The 21,470-nt window shown below is 38.3% G+C and overlaps 1 protein-coding gene across 1 annotated transcript; it reads right to left on the bottom strand.

Annotated features, from left to right (window-relative positions):
• Nucleotides 1-1,594: 1,594 nt before the first annotated feature.
• On the bottom strand, nt 1,595-10,063 carry LSM8 (LSM8 homolog, U6 small nuclear RNA associated). Its single transcript, XM_043872968.1, has 4 exons — nt 9,916-10,063; nt 8,705-8,745; nt 5,525-5,652; nt 1,595-2,432 (listed from the first exon to the last, which is right to left on the bottom strand). The coding sequence occupies exons 1-4, from the start codon at nt 9,944-9,946 to the stop codon at nt 2,342-2,344; spliced, it is 291 nt and encodes a 96-aa protein (XP_043728903.1). The 5' UTR covers nt 9,947-10,063; the 3' UTR covers nt 1,595-2,341.
• Between the last annotated feature and the right edge of the window lie 11,407 nt (nt 10,064-21,470).

The following is a 21,470-nucleotide window of genomic DNA, read 5'->3' as shown; positions in this document are numbered from 1 at the left end:
ACTTGACACTGCATATTCATCAAGTTGGCCCTCATAACTGTGGCTCCCTTACAATGCTCATGCAAAATGAAGTCCAAGTTGAATTTGTTGAGCATAAAAGGCCCACCATGTGCACCCAGGAATGAAGTACATGTACCCTTGCGTGTTTTCATTCACTTCCCCTACCAACCATTAATAAAGACATTCAATTTATATTTTGGGAATGATTATTCTGGCATCAATTAGGAAAATACATCTTTATGAGGCACTGTAGATCTCAAAAGGTTGCTGTTCAGTCACTGTGTCTGACTCTTTGTGACCCCATAGACTGCAGCACACCAGACTCCTCTATCCTTCACTATCTCCTGGAGTTTGCTCAAATTCATATTCATTGAGTCGGTGATTCTATCTAACCATCTCATCCCCTGCTGCCCCCAGGACACATCATATAGAGGAAAATTGTTACTGTGAGGGAGAGGGATTATGGTATGTGTTATTTGTGTTAGGTCAAGTATGTGGAGAAAGCATCTGATTCTGGACATCATTTATACTTAGAATACATTTTACTTAGCAAATGAATGAGCTGTATTCCTTCCTTGACTTTTGGAATTAGATTACCAATTTAAAATACATTATTTGTTTAAACAGAACATCTGGTTTACAATCCCTAATTAAAGTGGCCTATTTGCTTTACCCACTTTGCATTGTTTTCATTTTATAACTAAATTGATTATAAAGCTTTATACTACAAAAGCCAAATATCTATGGATAGCCAATACTAGCTAACCTTCCTCTAAACCTCCCAGAGACAACCCTGAACATCAGAATATCAACCAAGTTATTCTGGGCATTGGTGCTTCATGACCAAGGGGGAAAACTAACAGTTCTCTCCTTACAGGTCTTGGTTTCGTGAAAATGTGACGATATTTTCCTCTGGAAAATGTTTTATTTGTGAACCAAAAGAACTACCATGGTTAATAAGTAGGGATTTCAATTTTACAAAAAAAATACAATTAAATCCACCTCTGAACTCTGAAAGGATCCATTCCAGAAATCCTTTCCAGAATTTATACAAATCAGTCATCATTTCTTCTTATTGAGCTTATATTTTTCATTTTGAGCCAAGGGTCAACAACTGTGGCCTATAGGCCAAATCCAGCTTGCCACCTGTTACCGTAAATCAAGTTCTATTGGAATACTGGAACACAGCTACAACTATCATCTACTATGTATTATCTTTGGCTATTTTCATGCTGTGACAACAGACTTAAGTAACTGTGACAGAGACCATATGGCCCTCAAAGCTTAAATATTACCTGCATCTTAACAAAAAAGGCTTGCCAACTTCTACTTTAAATATTTTCATTAAAAAGAAACTATTGAAATTTTGAATTACAAGAAAATAAATATTTTTCTATTCTTACCACAAAGCTACACACTTTGGCCTACATATGACTTGAGAATTTTTGTGGACTAGCTTGGGTATCTAAACACTGCTTATAGCACTGTTTCTAGCGATCCTTTAAAAAGTATACACAACTAGTTGGAACAAAGGAGGGACATTTATCTATTTAATTGACTCACTCCAAGAATCAACCAAAGAATAGGCCTGACAAACTTGGAAAAAACATGTTTACTTCTTTTTTAACTAGGTTTATGGAACTAGGGCGTCATGAAAAGCTGTTGACAATAATAGCAAGTACTGCCTCAAAGTACATTTACTCACATTTATAAATAACAAAAAACTCCTTTAATACTAGAAATTCCCCAATTCTTAAAAGGTAAGATGGTTTTTAAGACTATATGGAATAAATGTTTGTCAAGTAATACACACAACTGTGTTAGCATTTTTCCTTTTCTCAACCAAACACACTTTTACCCACATTTCTGAAGTGCTACAGAGCAACCAGCAGGGCAGTGTGATAAATGCAGATGGTTCAGATAGCTGCACAAGACAAGATTTAGCTTTCCATGACTTAAAAAATCAGGGAAAAAAACATATGTATCCTGCACTATTTGTATGTTTAATTTATATAGTACAGGAATTTCTTTTTTCAACTCATTTTCCATAAATATTAAAATAGTAGAATATCTTTTTCTAAAAGTTCTCAAAATAATAATTAGATTCTTTACTATTAATATTTAATAGAAAAATAAAACCAAGCTACCAAGTGTATTATTTAGGCCAAAAAAAATTTTTTCAAGAAAATGTAGAAACATTTTAATTTACATACCATATTACAATGAATCAATATGGAGTCAAAAATCCACATTACACATTCCTAAAAATTCTGACCATCAATCTCAGAATAATCAGTTTCTGTACAAAGATTTACAGCTGTCCGATATATGTAGTTTTTCCTCAGTGTGCTACAGAGTTCAAAGGTTCTGCTCGAATATTCCCCAAATCAAGTGCAGAATCTGTCTCTTCATCAATTTCTCCGATGACTGCACTGTTAAGGAAAAAAAAAAAAATCAGAACAATCTCATTTCTGACTAAAACTGAGATGAGATAGTAAAAAGAACTACTAGTTAAGTGAAAAACATTTTCATAAGGTAGTGAATTGTACATTTAAGTCACAAAACTCAAATTGAAGGCAACACTGTTACAGGAACAAATATTAAAGGACAAACTGCATATAATGTGAGTGGTTTTTAAAGGAAAGAGTTTTTAAAGGAAAGTCACAAGTCTTTAAGGGAAAAAAAAAAACATATGGGATATACAAAACCCCAGAATTTCAATTCTGATTTTCACTGAATCCAGGGACTATCGGAGAAGGGGATGACAGAGGATGAGATAGCTAGATGGCATCACCGACTCGACGGACATGAGTTTGAGCAAGCTCCAGGAGTTGGTGATGAACAGGGAAGCCTGGCATGCTGCAGCTCATGGGGTCACAAAGAGTCAGACACGACTGGGTGACTGAACTGAACTGAAGGACTATTCTGGGACTGGGCGAGGTGGAGTGGGGTTGGGGGAGGAATCACAAAATCACTACTAAACAAGCAAATAAAAGTATCTATTATTTGAGTAACTTCAATGAACCAAATCCATCAATGTAATATCTATTAGGTTCCCTTTCATGGTTTCTCAATTTACTCAGTGTAAACCGAACAACAAAAAGAAGTCCAATTCTTCATTTGAATCAGTTCTAATGAGATGGATGAAACTGGAGCCCATTATACAGAGTGAAGTAAGCCAGAAAGATAAAGAACATTACAGCATACTAACACATATATATGGAATTTAGAAAGATGGTAACGATAACCCTATATGCAAAACAGAAAAAGAGACACAGATGTACAGAACAGACTTTTAGAGTCTGTGGGAGAAGGCGAGGGTGGGATGTTTCGAGAGAATAGCATCAAAACGTGTATATTATCTAGAGTGAAACAGATCACCAGCCCAGGCTGGATGCATGAGACAAGTGCTCGGGCCTGGTGCACTGGGAAGACCCAGAGGAATCGGGTGGAGAGGGAGGTGGGAGGGGGGATCGGGATGGGAATACATGTAACTCCATGGCTGATTCATGTCAATGTATGACAAAACCCACTGCAATGTTGTGAAGTAATTAGCCTCCAACTAATAAAAATAAATGAAAAAAAAAAAGGAAGACGTGCAATTCTTCCACACAAAGATGACAGAACAGATATTTAGGTATCTAACAAATGATTTTTGATGTGAATGACTTGTGATTGACTAGGGTTAAAAGTCAGCAAATTTTTTCCTTGATTCAACACTAACATAATATGTATAACATTAATTTCATTAATGCCAAGCTAGGTAACCAGTATCTCTAGCTGGATATAGGTATTGTTACATTCAGACCAGGGGACACGTTTCAAACATTATTCCATAAAAGACTGGTTGTTCAAATTTGTCTGGCTTTAATGAAAGTAAATTCTACAGATAAATATGTTACACAGAATTTGCCTGATTTTGCTTTAAACTATATAAAGTCTTCAGTTCTCTAATAAATGAGAAATACCAAACTGTAGAATATGTTCCGTTTTCTCAACATGAAACAAATCAAGACCTTAGTTCCATCTTTAAAAATCTAGTGTCATTTAAAATCTTTATGGGTAAGAGTGGAGTGCTGAAAAATGTTTTAAGACCAGTTCTCCAAGGAAAAGGGGTAGGCTGATTTGCAGTGTTGGCTAATATCCATAGTGCAAATACTCCTACTACAGCCAAACCAACAAGACATCAATCAATCAGCTTGCAAAATTTCCCACAATATAAAAATCTGCTTTGGTGAGCAGTATAAGATGGCTCCAGCATATCACTGGGTCTACAGCAATGTTTTAAATTTTTTTAAAATGAAGTTCAAAAAAGAGAAAATTTTTTAAAATTAAAGTAGGAGAAATCATTTTAAACTCAGTTATTATGCAGAGCCCCAATACAATCAGTGTGTTCTGGTCAGGAGACCTGGGCTCTACCTGCCATTCTCTACAGCTCACTTCACCTCAATATTATCTCTATAGGATATTTTATAAACCTCTGGTTTTGATTAAAGATCAAATAATTTATCCATCCAAAGGTGATTTTCTTCCATATTCTACTTGTCCAACAAAGTAATCTGAGATGCTTAATGTATCTTTTGCTGCCTTCCAGCCATGTTTTAATTTTACACAGTACTCACTAGTAAAGTGATTCAACAATCTTCCAGTCTCTATAGCTGCACTAATACAGTAGCATCTAGCCACATGTGACTATTAAAATTAAGTACAATTAAGTAAAATCTAAAATTCAGTTATTCTGTCACACCAGCTACTTTTCAAGTACCCAGTGGCCACACACTTGGTTAGTACCTACTACAGTGGACAATGCAGACATGCAACAGATATGTAACGTTCCATCATCCCCTAAAATTGTATTGGACAGCATTGCTCTACACTGTTGCACTTTTCTTATACTGTTACCACTAAAGTATATCTTCTCAAACTGTCATATCAGTGTCACAAGTTAACTGAGGCCACAACATAAACATGGGACAGCTTAAGGGTGCCAGTTATACTAAAAATTAAAAGAAAAAAATGGATAAATTCATCTATGTTCTAAAGCATTATTTAAAACTGTTCACACAAGAGATTTCAAAGACATTTTCAAACTCTAGCCTGGAAGTGTATTTATGTTCCTCTGAAACTAGGGATATTTTGGAAGAACATTTTAAGAACCTCCTCCAGTGAAGTATCCAGTGTTAAGGCAGGGCTCTTTCTGGACCATATTCAGGTATTTAACTATTAGAAATATGGACAGACCTCAGTAGATGGAAACCTCTTCTCCATACAGCAAAGCAGTGCACCTATTGTATACTGCTCTGTGTTAGTCACTCAGTCATGTCCAGTTCTTTTTGACCCCATGGACTGTAGCCCACCAGGCTCCTCTGTCCATGGAACTCTCCAGGCAAGAATACTGGAGTGGGTGCCCATTTCCTTCTCCAGGCGATCTTCCTGACCCAGGAATTGAACCCAGGTCTCCTGCATTGCAGGTTGATGCCTTTACAGTCTGAGCTACTTGCTTTAAAAAAGATATTTTACTTACACATTGTCACCTCTTACGATGTATAACCCTAGTACCACTTGTTCTACTCCCTGTGAAGAGCTGAACACTCGTTCATGGCTTTCATCCAGTATCAAATTAATGGTCTGGTCAAAACCTTTCAGTGTTCCCTGTAAAGAAAATATTCAAGAGAAAAAAGACAAATTATCTGAATGTGTAAATTCAACCACACCATTTTAGCTGCCAGATATTCCAATGGGAGGACCTATTTTAAATATACATACAAGTTCACTATAAAATATCTCTTTATGACCAACAGTACTCTTGGCAGAAAATGTACCTCTTCGTTTTTTAAGGGGGTGGTGGGCTCCAAGCTTCTGCTAGTATGCAGAGCTGTTGAGAACTACAAAGGACCCCATATACTAGTTTACCTCCAAGGAAGTAGCATAAAACTTCAGGCTGTCCGGAAGCGAATATTCTAAAGATACAAACTAAAACAAGGAAAACTTAAGGGAAATACTCCTATACACAGCAGCTATAGTAATGTAACAGTATCATACATGTTACATGCCAATAAACATGCTACACACATTATCTCAGCCAATCCCTACCCTTTGTGGTGGTAGATATTATATGTATTCCCACTCCAGAGAAGAAAAATTGGGGCACAGAGAAGTAATCTCTCACGGTTTCATGGGTGGTAATTAGCAGAGCTAGAATCCAAACCATGAAAAGCTAGCTTCAAAGCCAGACCACTGAGCTTCCACATTACACTACTATGAACAAACAAATATAATTTACCACTTTTCAGAGATTCAAATCAATCCCATAAATAAACACAAACTTCAACTGGCAGTAGTGATAGCTAAGGCTAGATGAATACTTAGTACTTGCCAAAGTGTTCTATGGGCTGCATATGGATTTACTTATTTAATCCCCCTAATAACTCAGTAACAGTAGACACAAATATGATCACAACAACTGGGAAGTTCTAGAACTTGAAGGAAATATTCAGAGTTTTACAGAAGAATCATGGCTCCTAATAAAGGAAGACATGGGCATATCACAACACAGTATCTCAGACGCTGTTTCAGTTTCTGAAGAACATCAACTTATACTGATGGTTTTGGTTGGTTAAATCTCTTATTAAAGTTTCATGTTTTAAAACTCAAAATATGTAAAATTAGACCAAGATAAAGAGAAAATGTTAACTTAAAATTTGGAAAAGAAGCAAAATGTGGAGCATTTACTATACTAAACTAGTTAGCAAATAGTTGTTACCACACTCATACATAGCTTCTTGGCTTCATCTTACAAGTAACTATTTTATCAAGTTTCAATGGACAGAGGAGTTTGCTGGACTACAATCCAAGGGGTTGCAAAGAATTGGGACACAACTGAGTAGAAACACATTCTATCAAGTGGGCTCTCGTGGGGGCTCAGCGTCAAAGAATTTGCCTGCCAATGCAGTATATGTGGGTTCAGTTCCTGGGTTGGGAAGATCCCCTAGAGAAGGAAATGGCAACCCACTCCAGTGTTCTTGCCTGGGAAATCCCATGAACAGAGGAGCCTGGTGGGCAACAGTCCATGGGACCACAAAGAGTCTATCTTAGCAACTCAACAAATTCTATCAAGTGAACTATGTGTCAAAGGAATACAGAACTGCTGAACTTTAGTTCTCAAAATGTTCTTTTCAAATGGCTTTCCTTCTATAAAGTTAAAAGAAGTTTCCAATTTATCATCTATCCTGTTAAAAAAAAATTTAAACTCAAGGTTTCCACAAACTAAAAAACTATTTGCAAATATTTGTTAATAGCAATAGGCTTCTCAAAGTTAAGATGAGATTAAAATATTTCACACTCTCTTAATTTGACAAAATACAATGTGAGGTACCTTAAAAAAATAAACAAAACCATGACTGCTCTCTTGATTAAGAAGGAAGCAACACCACTGGCCTTAGGCTTTGGAGTCAAACTCAGTTAAAATCCCAGTTTGGTTCTGCCACATACATTCATATGACTCTGGGAAAGTGAATCTTTCTGATCCAGGTTCTTAGCTTAGAATGCAGGGCTAGTTCTTCTTCACAGAGTTGTACTAGGATTAAGTGATATAACACACGTGACATGCCTGGTACATGACATATGTTTAATAAATGGCAAAGTCTGACACTTGGTAATTGCCACTTAAGGACCCACTGAGAAAAATCCCAAGTATTAAAAAGAAAACAAAAACAGAATTGCAGAGTGGGAAGATAAAAGAACAAATTCTATGAATTATATAAGACAATAAAGTTAGCAGCCTGAAAACTTTTTTGAAAGTTAACAATCATGAATTAATTATAAATGAAATTAAGCAGCCAAAAATCATGGAATAAATTCCTCAGATCGAGAGAATCCAAGACTTTTCTGGAATTAAAATGGGATATAATGTAAAAGGAAAAATGAGATGAAATAAACTTAGATATTCATCATAATTTATTCTACAGAAGCACGAGATAATACAACCTAAGAATATCTGAAGATTAACACCAAACATGTCTTAAATGTTCATTATATAGAGGTAGTATCTAAATCTTTAAAAAAAAGTTTCCAAGAAGCACACACACACAATTAAAAAAAAAAAGTATGATTCATGTAGTAGATGTCAGAGCACTGAATGGGGAAAGAAATAAAAGATGAAGAAAGATAAATACAAAATATAGACAGATATCTGCAGACTAGACCAGAAGTTCTCTGAGGGCAGATTCTGTTATTCATCCAAGCTTCTAGAAGCCTTGTGTGTAACTCAGTCAATGTTTATTAATGAAAAAACAACAACAACAAAAAAACAGATTGGCAGCTATTTATCAGAGAGATAAAGAGTTGAATCATAAGAAAACTGCAATGCAGGTGTACTCTGGTGCCTAGGCACTGGAGATCAGAGGTTGTACATAAAAATTTACAACCAATAAGCCTACAAGAGTGGGCTTCCCAGATGGCACCGCAGTAAAGAATCCACCTGCCAATGCAAGAGATGCAGGAGATCCAGGTTTGATCTCTGAGTTGGGACAATGCTCTGGAGTAGGAAATGGCAACCCATTCCAGTATTCTTGCCTGGAAAAGTTCATGGACAGCGGAGCCTGGTGGGCTACACTTCATGAGGTCACAAAGAGTCTGGGACAACTGAGCACCGCGGGCAGAAAAGGCTAGAAGAAAGCAGAGAATGAATATGCCCAATACTTACCACAATCATTCTCCCATCAGAAGTAATAACAGCAACAGTTCCTGATAACTGAATCAAGGAAAGCATTTCTGAGGGAATGCAAAATGAAAACTTAAAATCTGGTAAGGAAATGGTTTAAATTACTAGGAAAAAAGGTGATAGAATTAAGATACAACTATTTAACACAGCCACATTTACAACATAAAACTGTAAGTTCTTCAATTCTCTGTGACAACTACACAATCTAAAAAAAGGAAAAACAGAAAAAGAACACCCTTTTTATGAGATCAGTGTATTCTATTTTAAAACAGCTGGGATGTTTGGTACTCATTTTTAATGGGGGAATATTGCAAATATGAAAATTGAGCAAGATATTTTTCCTTTTCTTAAACCTGTTTCTTCATTTCTGAAAGGAAAACTTGATCAGTGCTAAACTATTCAATGTCAAATGATTTAATGTATGTTAAGATACTGTCTTCCAGGACCTGCCTTCTGGAACTCAAGAGAAACTATAATCAATGTCACAAGTACCAATGTGCTTGCATCATGTAAAAAGAAAAACCTTTAGCATTCCACTTCTGTCCCAAATTTATACATAAGAGCACAAAGTAATGTTTCTGTCTCGAGATTTTAAAATGGTGCATAGAGTACTATTACAGGGACTTTTTAAAGTTATTTGCCCCACAAGGCGATCTATTACAACAGCAAGCATTATTTTAATTCCATCAACAATAAGGTTGAGATTTCAACTGGTAAAGGGGCAGATATTCAATTTTTGCATCATCTGTAAAGTTTTTGCTATCCTCGAAGACTGAGCAAAAGCCTATGAATAAAACAAACACAGAGATTTACGAATCCACCGTCACAGCTGGTAAAACTGTTTATCTTCTGCCCAAACGTGAACGTATAGGCCCGAGGGAAATGGAAAGGGTGAATCAATAACTGATTTCTATAGAGACACGGAAAAGTTCGGAATAATCATGTCGGTTTTTTCCTCAAGTTAAAAGACGCCTTGGGCCCGCTTCCAGTCCCAGGGGCGAGCCTGGTGGGTCCCAGATCCCTAACCCCTGTATCCCCAGCCCGGGCCCCAAGCCCGTCAGTGGCCCGGTGCCCCAACCGCCCGCCGATCCCGACCCCTGGCCTTTCCAGCACTGGTCCACTCCGGTGCAGACGTGGGCCTCACCAAGGCCTTGGCTAATGCCCGCCGCCCGCGGCAGCCGGCTGAAGGATACGGTTGATGTAGTTCTCCAAGGCGGACGTCATGATACGCGACCTGGCAACTGGAAACACAACAACCCCGGCGACCAAATGAGCTAAAAAGGACCTCCAGGAAACTGCAGCCTCTCCCGCCGACTGGCGGCAGCAAATACCGCGAGAACCACCGCAGGGCGGCCTCCACGAATCAGAGACTAAAACAAACCGGCCAAGCATTCCCGAGATGCAAAGCGACGACGAACTTAATGCGCGTGCGCAGTATGTTTCTGCAGTGTTTCTAGCTGATGGTATTGGAAGCCGGGAAGAACTAAAGAGAGCAGACGGTGGAAGAAAGAAAGCTCCCTGAAGATGGGGAGAAGGTGGGCGAGCGCGCTTCATAGCGGAATGGAAGGCTTTAGTGGCAGAAGTTACTAAGGGGAAATGTTGAGAGAAGATGGAGACGGCAGGAGAAAACCGGATAAGGTGTTTTTGTCACAAGTGAACTAGAGAGATGAGTGCTGTTCTGGTATGAAATGTAGACGCCGGGATGTGGAATCCCTAATTTTGTGCTACAGAGGCCGAAAATTAACCTTTTAGAAGCTAAACGACCCGGACAAAGTTCCACAAGTTGTAACCGTATGGTATACATATTTGGAGAAGTCAGTAGTTAAAAGCATATTCGCAGTTTGCATTTGCTTCTAAAAGTGCTGTATCGTGTTCACCTGCAACTGTCAAACATTGTTAATCATTGTTAATGGGCTATACCCCAATACAAATGTTTTTGTTGTTAAAAAAAAAAAAATTAAAAATGCTGCATCGCGGCGGCGTTGTCATTCATTTATTTTGTCGCTCGGTCGTGTCCGAGTCTTTGCGACCCCATTGACTGTAGCGTACCATGCTCCTCCGTCCATGGGATTTTCCAGGCAAGAGTTCTGGAATGGGTTGCCATTTCCTTCTCCAGAGGATCTTCCGGACCCAGGGATCAAAACCGGGTTTCTCGCATTGTAGGCAGACGCTTTACCGTCTGAGCTACCAGGGACAGAATTCAAGTGGTAGAGTTGTGAGTCTCCTTTAGGAAACAGTCTTTCTTTTACCACACCACAGTCTCCCTCCCCTCAGGTTCTAAAATCAGTTACTTTTAAAAGGCTGGCAGGTCCGCTGCTTATTCCAGGAAAGGACTGATTGTGGAAGAGCTTGTTAAATAAGCAGCAGACTGGGTTCTAGTCCTGCTGTGCAAATGAAATTGTGTATCCTTGCACAAGTGACATCAGCTCATCTGGGCCTCAGTTTCCTTAGATTCTACCCCATTTATCATTTTGGATATTTATGTGTGTTACTACAAAACGTATTTATTTTACTGTGGTACTCTAGATTCAAAGTACTTGAAGTTAGAAAAAAAAAATCCGTGTACAAAATACCACAGTTATTTTTCCTTTGTACATAATTGCCTTATGATGTCAGTTAGGGGTGATGTTTCTTTTTTTTCCTCCTGCCCATCTCCCTCACCATCCCACCCTTCTAGGTTGCTACAGAGCCCATGCTTGAGTTTCTGAGACATATAGCAAATTCCTGTTGGCTATCTATTTTACATATAGTATTGTAAGTTTACATGTTACTCTCTTCATACATTTCACCCTCTTCTCCACTCTCCCCATGTCCATAAGTCTATTCTCTATGTCTGTTTTTCCATTGCTGCCCTGCAAATAAATTCTTCAGTACCTTGTTTCTAGATTCTGTATATATGCATTAATATATGATATGTATCTTTTTCTGACTTACTTCACCCTGTGTAGTAGGCTCTAGGTTCTAGGTTCATCCACCTCATTAGAACTGACTCAAATGTGTTCCTTTTTATGGCTAAGTAAAATTCCATAGTGTATATGTACCACAACTTTATCCATTCATCTGTCAATGAACATCTAGGTTGCTTCCATGTTCTATCTGTTGTAAATAGTACTGCAGTGCACAATGGGATATACGTGTCTTTTTCAATTTTGGTTTCTTCGGTGTATGTGCCTAGGAGTGGGATTGCTGGGTCATATGGTAGTTTTATTCCTAGTTTTTAAGGAATCTCTGTACTGTCTTCCATAGTGGCTGTATCAATTTACATTCCCACCAATAGTGCAAGAGTGTTCCCTTTTCTCCACACCCTCTCTAGCACTTATTGTTTGTAGACTTTTTGATGATGGTCATTCTGACCAGTGTGAGGTGATATCTCATTGTAGTTTTGATTTGCATTTCTCTAATAATGAGTAGTGTTGGGCATCTTTTCATGTGTTTGTTGGCCATCTGTATGTCTTCTTTGGAGAAATGTCTCTTTAGGTCTTTTCCCCACTTTCTGATTGGGTTGATTGTTTTTCTGGTAATGAGTTGTCTGAGCTGCTTGTATATTTTGGAAATTAATCCTTTGTCATTTGTTTCATATGCTATTATTTTCTCCCATTCTGAGGGTTGTCTTTTCACCTTGCTTCTAGTTTCCTTTGCTGTGCAAAAGCTTTTAAGTTTAATCAGGTCCCACGTGTTACTTTTGTTTTTATTTTCATTACTCTAGGAGGTTGATCATAGAAGATCTTGCTTTGATTTATGTCATGGAGTGTTCTGCCTATGTTTTCCTCTAAGAGGTTTATAGTTTCTGGTCTTACATTTAGGTCTTTAATCCATTTTGAGTTTATCTTTGTGTATGGTGTTAGGAAGTGTAATTTCATTCTATTACATGTAGTTGTCCAGTTTTCCCAGCACCACTTATTGAAGGGGCTGCTTTGCCCCATTGTATTTTCTTGCCTCCTTTGTCAAAAATAAGGTACCCATAGGTGCACGGGTTTGTTTCTGGGCTTTCTGTCTTGTTCCACTGGTCTATATTTCTGTTTTTGTGCCAGTACCATACTGTCTTGATGACTGTGGCTTTGTAGTATAATCTGAAGTCAGGAAGGTTGATTCCTCCAGCTCCATTCTTTTTTCTCAAGACGGTTTTGGCTATTCAGGGTCTTTTGTGTTTCCATATGAATTGTGAAATTTTTTGTTCTGTGAAAAATGCCATTGGTAATTTAATAGGGATTGCATTGAATCTATAGATTGCGTTTGGTAGTATAGTCATTTTCACAGGTGTGCTGTTTCTTAACTGAAGAACTGAAGGTTTAAAAACCCTTGCAATGTCAGCAGTTTTCTTCTGAAATGCATCTGTTTTCATTACAGCACACTCACAAAATTACCTACAGATCATTCCCAAATGTTTAGTATTTTATTTACTGAAACTTACTTTGACCTGTTTGAAACCACAGGTAGTCAGGAATTAGGTGGTACATGCCCCAGTTTGTTTGTTTGTTTGTTTGTTTGTTTGGGGGGATGGTGGTGGTGGTAAATGCAAGTGCAATATCTTCCATAAATTAAAAAAAAAATGAAGCTATCATGTGATGTGCAGGTGTTAGATACTGAACTAAAAGAAAAACAAAGTACTATCTAGTGATAAATGTGGTATCATTAGTAAGAAGTTTTTAAAAAGTATTGTGCTAAGTTTGAGCAAACTCCTGGAGATAGGGAAGGCCAGGGACGCCTGGCATGCTGCAGTCCATGGGGTCGTACAGGACTGAGCGACTGAACAGCAGCAGCTAATTATACGAAGTATTTAAAATGGATAACCCATGTAGTGTTTCATTTCTTAGAGTATGTTCATATGTGAAAATGTTTATTAACATTGTATAGTAACTTATGGAACTAATTTCGTCATAAACTACATACCTAAACTACAAGTTCAGTTGCCAAGTTGTATCTGACTCCCTGTCCATGGGATTCTCCAGGCAAGAATACTGGAGTGCATTGTCATGCCCTTTTCCAGGGGATCTTCCTGACCCTGGGATCAAACCCATGTCTTTTACATCTCCTGTATTGGCAGGTGGTTTCTTTACCAAGGGGCGCAATGAAATTTTGAACTTAAATACAATATCTCAAAGTGCTACTCATTTGAATGAAACTCTGTCACTGTTAAAACATCCAAGTATGCTGGAATGCTTTTTATTTTACTAAGAGCACTCATTTTAGTCCATTAGTTCTGAATTCAAACTTTGAGCAGAAAGCTTTTTCTTTTATATTTAGTTCAGTTAAGATTGGCTCAATATTTTGTCTCTCCCAACCCATTCATGAGTCTGTCTCTCACTAGTAATCCAACTACATATATCTAGAACTGCAATCAAGATTTATCAAGAATAGGGCAGAAAAGAAATGGGGAAGGGTAGAAAGGAGTTCGCTAAATATCTGACTTTCCTGAAGTTACTTTCCATTAGTAGAAACCAAAGTATATAAAATCAATCTCTCTCTGGTTAATTCCCTTGAGAGGCAAGACAGAACTCATTTCCCTTTTGTATCCTCTTCTCTTTCATTAACCCAAAGAATCAGACTCATGGTAGATTCTGAGGAAACTGAATTTGAATGGTTCATAGTAAAAAATGACAATAATAGAAAATTAAAATATTCCTTTTTTATCTAATGTAGCTTTTATTTGTATCAATTTGTATTCCTACAAGTTCCAAAAGTGTCAACCAATTAGCAATGTATATTAAATAGATCTTTCTAGGATTTTCCAAGGCAGAAAAGGACATAAATAAACCCTGATTTCTCCTTACAAAGAAATTCCTGGATAGGTACAGAGCTTTAATTATAAGCATGAAATAATTAGTATATAAAAAAATAATAAATATCCCACAATATAAAGATAATTGATGTGAAAATATTTGTTCATTTAATAGTGTAAATTACAAAGTGTTTTTCATATATTATGGGTTTTTTTCCTTTTAGCTATTAAAGCAGGCACATTTTATGCCATTTTTTAAGATTTGGGAAGAATTAAATTTAACTAACTTGCTACTTGAGAAGCAGTATAAGGTTTTGATTAAGAACACTACCTCAGGAGCTATCCTGTTTGAATTTGGATCCAGTGAGGCTCTGAGTGGATTACTTAACCTTCTTACCTCTGTTTTCTTATCTGTAAAATGGAGAGATTATGGTACGTACTTTGTCAAATTGTTGGAGGACTAAAAGTAATTCTTGTAAAACCTGGGATGTAATAAGCACTCTATTAATGTCAGTTCTTATTGCTCATGGACATAGATTATATCACAGATAACCTTTTACTCAGTCCCAGGGCTTGTACTATCAAAGCATTTTTGCCCACTGTCTCTTTTTTTCTGATTGGACAAATTGAGCAGTATGCATTTTAATTAATTCAGGAAGAGGAAGGTGGATATGTGTTAGACTCTTGGACCGTTTTACCAAAAAGCCAAGACTTAAGTTGTTGCTTGAGGGAAAGTACAGATGCACTTTAGGAAAATTAATCTGACTTTAATTATTTAGAGAGGTAGAAAGTGAGGATTAGAAGACTAGCAAGGCTCCAGATGTGAGTTTCTGATCTGTAGCAGCAGGAGTAGAAAGGCAGAAAGCATGTGATTCAAAGATAATTGTTAAGATAGGCGGAGAGGCAGCCAGCAAATCAAGGGCAGCATAATGATGGTGGTTGGTGAATTGGAAGAATGGCAAGAGTAGGGGGACCCAGGAGAAGACAGGGCTGCTTGTAAATAAAGTAGGGGGGCCAAGTTGTAGAAGTGTGTAGGTGTGACACACACTGCACTGGCCAGTGGTGAGGTCACTGAACACACCGGCTCCACCAGCTGTGGCAGGCACGTCATCCTGGAGATCTGCAGAGCCCGTCTATCTCAGGAGGCCCACTGTGTCATTTATAAATTATCGTTCGTTGTTGTTCAGTCGCTAAGTTGTGTCCGACTCCACGACCCCATGGATTATAGACTCTCAGGCTTCTCTGTTCATGGGGTTTTCCAGGCAAGAATACTAGAGTGGGTTGCCCTTTCCTTCTTCAGAGGATCTTCAATAATCCATATTAATGAAATACTTAAATATATTTTTATGCATTCTTTAAATTATTTATATTTTGGAAATTTGAAATGGTAAAATAAAACATTTTGGCTACAGTGTGAAGTACATTCCTGAAAATCCTCACGTTCAAAAAAATAAAAAAAATAGCTCACTTAAAATAACAGACCTTAAGGAAAAAATGGGTTGGGGAAAGACCACTCAAACCATGAACAACTGAACTAGAGCAGTGGTTCTCAAACTTTGCTGCTTGTTGAAAACACATGGGGAATATTTGAAAACTACTAATGCCCTGGCTCCCACCCCCAGACATTCTAAATTAAATGGTATGAGGGGAGAGCCTAGGCATCAGGATTCTAAAAGGTCCACAAGTGATGGTGTCAGGAAGCAAAGTTTGAGAACCAGTGGACAGCATTAACAGAGACAGTAACAGTCCAAATGAGAAGAACACATTTAAAAGGACGTGATAGGTGAAATTCCTGACAAGTAAAGAAATGCTAGGGCTTCCCAGGTGGCACTAGTGGTAAAGAACCCGCCTGCCAGTGCAGGAGATGCAAGAGACAGTGAGTTTGATCCCTGGGTTGGGAAGATCCTGTGGAGGAGGGCATGGCAACACACTCCGATGTTCTTGCCAGGAGAATCCCATGGACAGAGGAGCCTGGCAGTCTATGGTCAGCTGGGTTGCAAAGAGTCAGACACGACTGAAGTGACTGAACACGCATGCAGTGAGATGCTATAGTAACTTAGATTGCTGTACCTTTAAAAAAAAATTGGAGGTGTCTTGACAAATGACAGTTTGTGGAAGAGAGACACTGCTAAATGATGGAAGCAAGAGCAGAAGAGCATCACCCTCAAAAGCTGCAGACTTTGCACAAAATTAGAGATGCCAGAGACAGACGGCTCTGACCAGTTGTCTGTTGTTGCTTTTGTGCAGATGTAGGAGAAGTGCAAAATAAGCACTATCAAAATGGAGTACAATGGCTGAGCTAAGCTGAGGGGACAGCAGGATGCCACAGAGTGTAAAGGTGTTATTTGGGTACCGTATTCTTCCAGGCCAGGAGCAGTCCATCAGTCAGCCATGTGACTTTTAGCTGTTGGTTCTTGGTAGCACAGGACATTATTAAAGTGCTAGGAAAAATTACCTACATACCAACCTGCTTTCTGCACTATTCTAATGTTACTCCCTTATTTAACAATCACACGTGAGCTGATTTATACCACACAATACAGTGTTCTGACACAGCAGACTACTACTATTCCACTGCATATCTGGTCTTTGACTTTAGTTAACCTGCCCTTATTTTACTTATCTCCTGTGGCTGGGGCTCTATCCTCAGTCGCTTTAGTCATGTCTGACTCTTTGGACCATAGCATGCCGCGCTCCTCTGTCCATGGAATTTTCCAAGCAAAAACACTGGAATGGGTTGCCATTTCCTTCTCCAGGGGATCTTCCCAACCCAGGGATCGAACCCACATCTTTTATATTGCAGGCAGATTCTTTACCTCTGAGCCACCAGGCAGGTTGGTCTTATGCCTCCTCTGACTTTAGCCTGAGAAGGTGCTTGATTCATACAACTTGGGGCAACCTGATTTAAATAGCAAGTAAAGAGTGCAACTAATTCAAATGGAACACCCAGACTTGTGCCTTTTCAGTGTCCTTTGTGTGTTTGCATGTGTAAATTACTATTTTTGTGTAATCACTATTGCAAAGCACATTAAGGAACATTCTTTTAAGCTGAGTGCTTACCTTTTTGTAATTTTTGCTTTCTTTTCAAGATAACTGTCTTTAGCAGCTTGGATTGCAGTACAAATAAAATTATCCTACACCATGGAATATTACTCAGCTGTCAAAAAGAATTCATTTGAATCAGTCCTAATGAGATGGATGAAACTGGAGCCCATTATACAGAGTGAAGTAAGCCAGAAAGATAAAGAACATTACAGCATACTAACACATATATATGGAATTTAGAAAGATGGTAATGATAACCCTATATGCAAAACAGAAAAAGAGACACAGAAATACAGAACAGACTTTTGAACTCTGTGGGAGAATGTGAGGGTGGGATGTTTCAAAAGAACAGCATGTATACTATCTATGGTGAAACAGATCACCAGCCCAGGCGGGATGCATGAGACAAGTGCTCGGGCCTGGTGCACTGGGAAGACCCAGAGGAGTCGGGTGAAGAGGGAGGTGGGAGGGGGGATCGGGATGGGGAATAAGTGTAAATCTATGGCTGATTCATATCAATGTATGACAAAACCCACTGAAATGTTGTGAAGTAATTAGCCTCCAACTAATAAAAAAATTAAAAAAAATAAAAAAAATAAAAAAAAATTATCCTATCTTTTCACTGTGATTTTAGCATGATGGACTTGGAAAATGATGTTGATGTCAGAAATTACTTGACTTATGTCTCTACAATCTTCCACCTAAACTTGCTTCTGATGGTATAATCCACACTGAAAGCATAGATTGATTTAGATTTGTTGCAGACATAATGTGAGAGAGATCAAAGCTAATTTATTGATATACTGAGGTTAGCCTATGAGGTATGAATAATGTGAGAAAGTAAAGAAAGATAAATGGAGTGGTGAAAGAAAGAAAGTGTAGTTGCTAAGTCGTGTCCAACTCTTTGGGACCCCATGGACTGAGCCCACCAGGTTCCTCTGTCCATGGTATTCTCTAGGCAAGAATACTGGAGTGGATTGCCATTCCCTTCTCCAGGGGATCTTCCCAACCCAGGGATTGAGCCTAAGTCTCCCACATTGTAGGCAGATTCTTTACCCTCTGAGCCACAAAGGAGAGCTCTTGGAAATGGAGTGGTAGCATGAAGCATGTAAGAATTGTCTTGACAAAACCAAGTTACCTTGAGTCACTAATGGAAAGCAAATACCTGAAATTACATTAAAATATGTATGGAGTTAAAAAAAAAAAAGTCAAAGCTTTACCTTACTATTGGGTTGGTCAAAGAGTTCATTTGGGCTTTTCTGCAAGATGTTTTTCTGGAAAAATTCTCATTTTATAAGTTTTGCTGTAGTTGTTTGATTTTTTACCTAAAATATAATTACTCTCCCACATCTGCTGCCTTTCCCACCCCCCAAACCATGGATTTAGACTTTAAGAGCTAGAAGGAAATCTAGGAATTTTCAAGTTCACTTCTCTCTTTTGGTGGATAGGAAACTGAGTCCCAAAGAAGCTGAGAGAGTCTCTGAGGGTCACATAGAAGAGCCAACAGTGAAGGCCTTCTTGACTCTAGTTCAGTACTCTTTATAGTAATTAGAAATAAAGTAACTTTTACTCACAAGACAAAATTTGAGTCTGTATCTACAGATGATCAGCACCACGTCCATGGATATATCATTGTGTGCCCTTGTAAGGTAGACTTTTTCAAAGATCAAAAGGAATTGATATCCAAGAATAAACAAAGGCAGCTCAACATTTTTCAGATATCAATCCCACTGGGAACAGTAGGAGAAGCATATAGGATATGTATTGTGGTAGGCAGAATAATGCACACCTCCCCCCCCATCAGCCGAGGGTTGTCCTGGGACCTGTGATTATTACCTTATGTGGCAAAAATGGGTTTTGCTAATGTAGTTACTGTAAAGGATGGTCGGTGCAGACAATATTCTGAATTTCTGAGTGGGCCCAACTCTAATCACTTGAATCCTTAAAACTGGAAGAGGGAGGCAGGAGAGTGGGTCTGAGAGTCCTACATGAGATCTGGTTCTGCTGCTGGTGGCTTTGAAGTTGAAGGAGGAGGCAGCCGGGAGCCAAGGACTGTGCTAGTTTCTTGCTGAGAGCAGCGCTTAGTGTTCAGCCAGGAGGAAAACAAGTATCTTGGTCCCAGGAAGAGAAGCATACCCGATTCTGCCCAAAAAACAACTGAACAGGAAATGCATTCTCCTTAAGAGCCTCCAGAAAGGAAGACATTCTGCCAACACCTTGGATTTTACTCTAGTCAGACCCATACCAGACTTCTGACCTTACAGCATGTAAAGTGATAAAGTTTTCTTGTTGAAGCCATGAAATTTGAGATAATTTGTTATGGCAGCAATAAAAAATAAATGGAGATGAACAACCACTTAATTTATTAGCTTTGTGGGTTTTGACTAAAGAAACTCATTGAGAAAAGTAACTACACTATCAGACAGAAAGAGAATTGGAGCATATTTGACCCTTTATAAACAATGTAAGTGCTACTGCTCATGACCATCTTTCTCTGAGGCACAGAGTCCTTCTAAATTCTCAACCTCTCCCCAGAATTTTTAGGTGTAAGCATTAGTTTCTTCAGCCTAGATTGCCATTTGCTTCATATGTGTTTCTCACTCATTATACAGGTGTTATAAGGTTTAGGCTTCACTGCCAGGGCAAGAAGGAGTGGTATGTGTGCAACCTTTACTGAAACCCTAAGTCTTGTTGAATTACTCAGTTGTATTCTTCTCAGCCTCCATCTCACTTATGAATGTGTTCGTGGTTCTGCTGGTTTCTATTCTGGATTTTATCTTCTTCAAAGTCATTTTGTTAATAAATGACAAAGCCAGTCTTTGAACCTAAGTGGTCAAGCACTGCGCTGTGATTTTAACACTGTTGTCCCAGGGATGTGCCCAATAGAATGGCAAAATAAAGACCGTGATGTAAACAAGAGGTCATGTGAAGTTATTGGCCCAGATGTGGGCACTGTGAGTTTTCCTTCAGATTCTTGTTGAAGACAGTTACAAAGAGGAAAATTCAACAATTTTAAATATTTTATTCAGTAATAAATGCCTCTGGTACATTTATTTTTCTTCAGTAGTAGGCATCTGCACTGTTAATGTTAAACATCTCTAACCAGCCCACAGACCAAATTTTTTTAGAAAGTTTTATTGGAACACAGTCACACTTGTTAGTTTATGTGTTATGTATGCTGGCTGCTTTTGTATGACAATGGGTGGCTGTGGCAGAAACCATATGGTCCACAAAATAATGAGGATCTAGCTCTTAACAGAAAATTTGCAGACCTCTGTTCTCTAATTTCAGCAAATGAGATTTCTAAATATCCATATTACCATTTATATCCATATTACCAAAATGTCCTCTACAAAGTTGGCACACTCATTCTCCCATCAAGGAAGGAAGCTTATTCATCATCCTGGTCAGCCTCAGATATGACCCTAATGCCCATTTTGAGCAGCTTTGAGATATGGTCCCTCCATTTTTCTGAATTTAACAATTCGCATCATGAATAACAAACAAACCAAAACTCAGATATAAGACTTCAGGAGAATGTCTGTGGTGTCTCCCCCTCTCTCCCTTTCTTCCTTTTGTTAAATTGTCACTCTGGAATCAGAGAAACATTTTCCAAGTCATTACCCCATGTGATAATAACTCCTGTAATGGGATTTTTTCATGCATAAAAATAATGATAGGAAATAATGATCTGCTTTTTAGCATATGCATCAGAAACTCAATTAAAAACCACAGACATGTCATAGCACAGTGGATTAAAAGAAATTCTAAGCAGACAGTTGTTTTGAAAAACAGAAGGTGGTAATTCAAGTGAAAAACAACCATTTGTAAGGGGTATTTATCTTTGTTTTCCAGCTGTTCAACAGCAGAGCTCTCTTATTCTTGAGAATTTCCTACTTTGTGAATTTGAATGGGACATATAACTCATTATATCAGTTTTGTTTTTTTTTTTTTTTTGCTGTTTCTTATAGCAAGAGACCTGGA

The sequence above is a fragment of the Cervus elaphus genome, chromosome 18 (genome assembly GCF_910594005.1).
Source record: "Cervus elaphus chromosome 18, mCerEla1.1, whole genome shotgun sequence".
Taxonomy (NCBI): Eukaryota; Metazoa; Chordata; class Mammalia; order Artiodactyla; family Cervidae; genus Cervus; species Cervus elaphus.
This window is presented reverse-complemented; position numbering and strand designations above follow the sequence as displayed.